Here is a 4,289-nt window from a genome sequence, read left to right on the forward strand (position 1 = left end):
CAATGGTGAGATTCTGCTGAAAGAAAACTCTTGCCTTCGTTGCATCTGGGTACACTGATTCGGGTCATCTGTCTAATTCGTCTGATAACATGCACATCATAGTATTGAGTGCACTCGGACTAGCAACATACTGATGCATAGTGTCTGCGCTGATCTCCAAGTGTGTGTTGGTGGCTATGTGCATCAACTCCTCGAAGTACATGTCCAGCTCTAGTCGGACTTGGTTCTTGTCTTTGCCTCAGTGAGTGTGCCAATGGGTGGGATCTCTTGCGTGCGCATAATGACATCCATGCTCCTGAACACCCTTGCATGCAATCGACAACACTGCTCACTCTGTCTACTCTGTGCCAACTTCTAGGATGGGTCTATAACCTGTATGGGCGCAATTTCATCAGTCTATGCATGTTGCACTTCTTGCCGTACCTGTTCCTACTGTGCTTCTCTCGTCTGTGCAATTCCTATTCTTCCTTGAGTTTCTGCTTCAGTTCTTGCAACTTCTTCTTTGTTTTTCTCTCTGACTTTGCACGATCCTCTTGTTGCGCTGCCACCTCTTAGCCTCAATCTCCAAAGTTGATTTCATCACAAGTGGATTTTCTTTGAAATAAATCTTTTTATTTTTATTTATCTCCTCCTCTCCCTTGTCAGTGCCCCTATTTCTCCACCTCTCCCATTCTATGTCTTTGTTCTTCCCTCCATATATATCTAGAGTTAATACATTTCATGATATATTAATATATATTAGAATATAACAAATTTAATATTATATTAAATTTAATATTGTATTAATCCAAAATTATTAAATTTAATAATATTAATATTATAATATCAATATTAGATTTAAAATGTTTTTACATGGCATGATAACAAAATTTATAATAAAACTACATCAAATTAATATTTTTAAACATTACAACTTTGATGTGGAAATATTTATGTCTTTAAAGATTTTCATATATCTTATATCCCTAGGATATGACTTTTCTTTTTAAACAAATGCTTAGTTAAAAGAAATATTAAAAGATTTTGGAGCAAGATTTTCGATTCTTTTGGTTGAATTAACTTTTTCCCTTTAATTTAAGACATAGCATCAGCGTTAGTAAAAAATAAAAATGTTTAAAATTTTACTTAATTTGGAATTTTAACTTGATAAAATATTGTTAAAAATAAATCTATGATCCATTCAAATTCAAATAAAAGATAAAGAACTATTAAATACATGAGATGATATACTATCCATTAAAAAAAAAAAATATTTTAATAATTACGCCGTAAGGCGTTCCCCTCTGAAATCAACCTCCCAAAATGTCTTTGTGTCCTAATCGTAGCCGTTAGATCTAATGTTAGATGATTGGAGAAAAATCAACCGTTGATTAAGAGGTTAAAATTTTTTAGGGTTTAGAAATCAGCAGAGGGCGCGGGTGTAGGCCGTGCGTAGGCCGTTTTTTCTTGCCTCTGATGTTTCAGGTGCCTGGAGGAAGTAATGGAGTCTTTTATAAAGCTTTTTCATGTGGCTTGTAATCCTCACAGAGATTCTGGTCACCGGTTTGGGGTTCGCACCTGCTACAGAGGAGAAGGCGCTCCTCCAAAGCTACGCTACGACAGCAGCCGGGTAAGCATCCTGCTGGTTGGAAAAGATTACGGACAGTTTGGTTTCCTTCTGTAATTGTCTAGTTATATCTGTATCGGACGCTGACCGAATTAATGTAATTTCTGGTTTCTGGATTCGAATCTCAAACCATTCTAGCAATGTTTGTTATCCGCTTGTGATTGCTGCACATCCATCAGAACGTAATCAGTTTGCCATTGGGTTGACTGGGCGTTGTCTCAACCCCAGGATTGCCGTTTGTTTGAAAGTTCTCCTTTGTTAAATAAGAGCGCTCCCAATAGATGGCGCGCTTCTATCTTGAGCTCTCGTCGGCCGGCCGATACAGGTCTCTTTGGATATCTTTGGATCTTTGAGACCGATCAGGGTTTCTTTGCTAGATTCCCTTTTCATTTGCACTTATCTGCTCAATTTCACTTCAGCAGGTAAAGATGGTGAAGATCTGCTGTCTTGGAGCTGGATATGTTGGTGGGCCAACAATGGCCATCATTGCACTTAAATGTCCTGCCATTGAAGTCGTTGTCGTAGATATTTCATCTGCTAGGATTGCCGCATGGAATAGTGACCAGCTGCCAATCTATGAGCCTGGTCTTGATGAAGTCGTAAAAGGTTGCAGAGGGAAAAACTTGTTTTTCAGCTCTGATGTGGAGAAGCATGTTTTGGAAGCTGACATTATATTTGTGTCTGTGAACACACACACTAAAACCCGGGGTCTTGGGGCTGGGAAGGCTGCAGATCTAACATATTGGGAAAGCGCAGCTCGAATGATTGAGGATGTTTCAAAATCTGACAAGAGCGCTCCCAATAGATCTTGGGATTATTAATAATTATGTCCTAAGGTATTTCCCTCTGGGATGAATTCCCTCTATGCCCTATGTATTATTTTGTGTTGTTGATCTGATGTATTAGACGATTAAAAACATTTCTGCCATAAGATTAAAAACATTTCTGCCATAGGATCATATCATCGTTGTAGTAAGTGGGAAACCCAAACGCTCTGCTGGAAGTTAGGATGAGTTTGTTACAGTAATGACCCATGTTACCACACCATTTTTCCTGCCGCACAAAATTGCCTCAAATAAAGGTAGTTACCTTAGCTTTCCCCATCCTCCTATCTCCTCGGTAAATTTGCATTCTGTACTGTCATTCGAGTTCGACGCTCTGGTACTAACCCTAATGGAATTGGGGATTTTCCTTTTTTCTTTCCTACCATCCTTGGTACAAGTGACTCTGATATACCAAGGCCTCCACGAATTAGTCGATTTCAGGTTCTTGCTGTTGAATCTCATTTGAACTCTTGAAATCTGGTTTTCTTGTAACTTATAATCAATGGCCATGCCAAGAGTTTCTCGCTACAAGTTCGTGATGACTGTGACTCAGGATGCAACGGAGGCCTAATGACAACTGTGTACCAGTATGCTCTCAAAGTTGGTGGATTGTAAAGGGAGGAAGATTATCCATACACAGGAATTGAGGGGTCTTGTAAGTTTGACAGGACAAAAGTTGCAGCTATGGTTGCCAACTTCAGCACAGTGTCAGATGAAGACCAAATTGCAGCCAATCTTGTGAAGAACTTGCCTTTAGCTAGTAAGATCCTGTAACATTTTGACATATTATTTCATTAATGATTACAATCCTCTAATATTTTATGCCCTTAATGATTGTGAATCGTGATCAATGAATGTTGTTTGTTACACTGGGTATCAATGTTGATTTTATGCAAACATATGTGGTTGGAGTCTCTTTCCCTTAAATTTGCATTAAACAAAATTTGAATCCCAGAGTATTGCTTGTGGGATATGGTGCAGCAGGGTATGCCCCTGGCAGGTTCAAGGACAAGCCATTCTGGATCATCAAGAATTCATGGGTGACTTGATTGGCGTGAAGATGGTTACTACAAATTGTGCATAGGACACAACATTTGTGGAATAAACACCATGGTTTCCACTGTTGCAGTAGCCATTATTCCAACTGATGACCACTGACCATCTCGTTTCTGGTTGAATCTTTCAGTTAAGGATTCTCTTATTGATCAAAACTGGCCCTTTTCGGGTTTTAAAGGGCTTGCCTCTTGGTTATGAATTTTTGGCCTTGTGCAGTCCAGCTATTGTATTCAATTAAATTATAGTGCAGGGTTAAAAATAAAATTTCAACACAAAACTATTCTCCGTGTGGTTTTAGCTAATAAGATTACAATGACCAATCACCTATATCATGGAAAAAAAAAAATTCTCTTTTCTTTTAAATTCCTACAAAGTTACCTTATTTATTATATATAAGTGTGATTTTGGTATTATGTTTTCCCTTTAATATACTAGATAAGGATATTCCTTGATTTACTAATGCCAATGGAAATTTGAGAGTCACCTACAATTCCTTTGTAGTTACATGAACACTTTTAGAAATTCAAGTATATAATTGAATATTATGTTTCCTCTCAAGAGAATATATGTAGCCTACCTGTAGGGATTTGCCTCACTACATCATAGAAATGAAAATATTCATAAAATGTACACTTTTATGCAGGATAAAAATATTTTCTAGCTTTCATTAAAGGCTAGAATGATCAAATTCATTTCTCTGATATCATCTGGACAATGACTAGTTATTCTCATGGTTCATATGAGAAAGACAAAATAATTCCTAGGCTTGTCCTTTTCTAAACAAAACCATACATTGAAATAAG

General features: G+C 37.5%; 1 protein-coding gene and 1 pseudogene across 2 annotated transcripts; both read left to right on the forward strand.

Moving 5' to 3' along the window:
• The first annotated feature begins 1,462 nt into the window (after positions 1-1,462).
• On the forward strand, positions 1,463-2,845 carry LOC149160993 (UDP-glucose 6-dehydrogenase 5-like). 2 transcript variants are annotated; one of them, XM_089435459.1, is made up of 2 exons: positions 1,463-1,609; positions 2,026-2,845. In XM_089435459.1, exons 1-2 carry the CDS (start codon positions 1,481-1,483, stop codon positions 2,425-2,427), a joined length of 531 nt encoding a protein of 176 aa, XP_089291585.1. In that variant the 5' UTR covers positions 1,463-1,480; the 3' UTR covers positions 2,428-2,845. The 2 variants fall into 2 exon arrangements, with proteins under 2 accessions (XP_089291585.1, XP_089291586.1); XM_089435460.1 differs by having other exon boundaries at positions 1,465-1,609; positions 2,029-2,845.
• On the forward strand, positions 2,633-3,657 carry LOC149160994 (cysteine protease RD19A pseudogene; annotated as a pseudogene).
• Positions 3,658-4,289: the final 632 nt, after the last annotated feature.

Source organism: Pinus tabuliformis, chromosome 5_2 (assembly GCF_031772625.1).
Source record: "Pinus tabuliformis cultivar Carrire ecotype Pingquan chromosome 5_2, CPIR1, whole genome shotgun sequence".
In the NCBI taxonomy this organism is placed as follows: Eukaryota; Viridiplantae; Streptophyta; class Pinopsida; order Pinales; family Pinaceae; genus Pinus; species Pinus tabuliformis.

Coding starts and splice junctions, on each gene's coding strand:
- LOC149160993 (XM_089435459.1), top strand. CDS start 1,481: ATGGAGTCTTTTATAAAGCTTTTTCATGTGGCTTGTAATCCTCACAGA. Junction 1,610..2,025: donor TACGCTACGACAGCAGCCGG/GTAAGCATCCTG, acceptor ATTTCACTTCAG/CAGGTAAAGATGGTGAAGAT.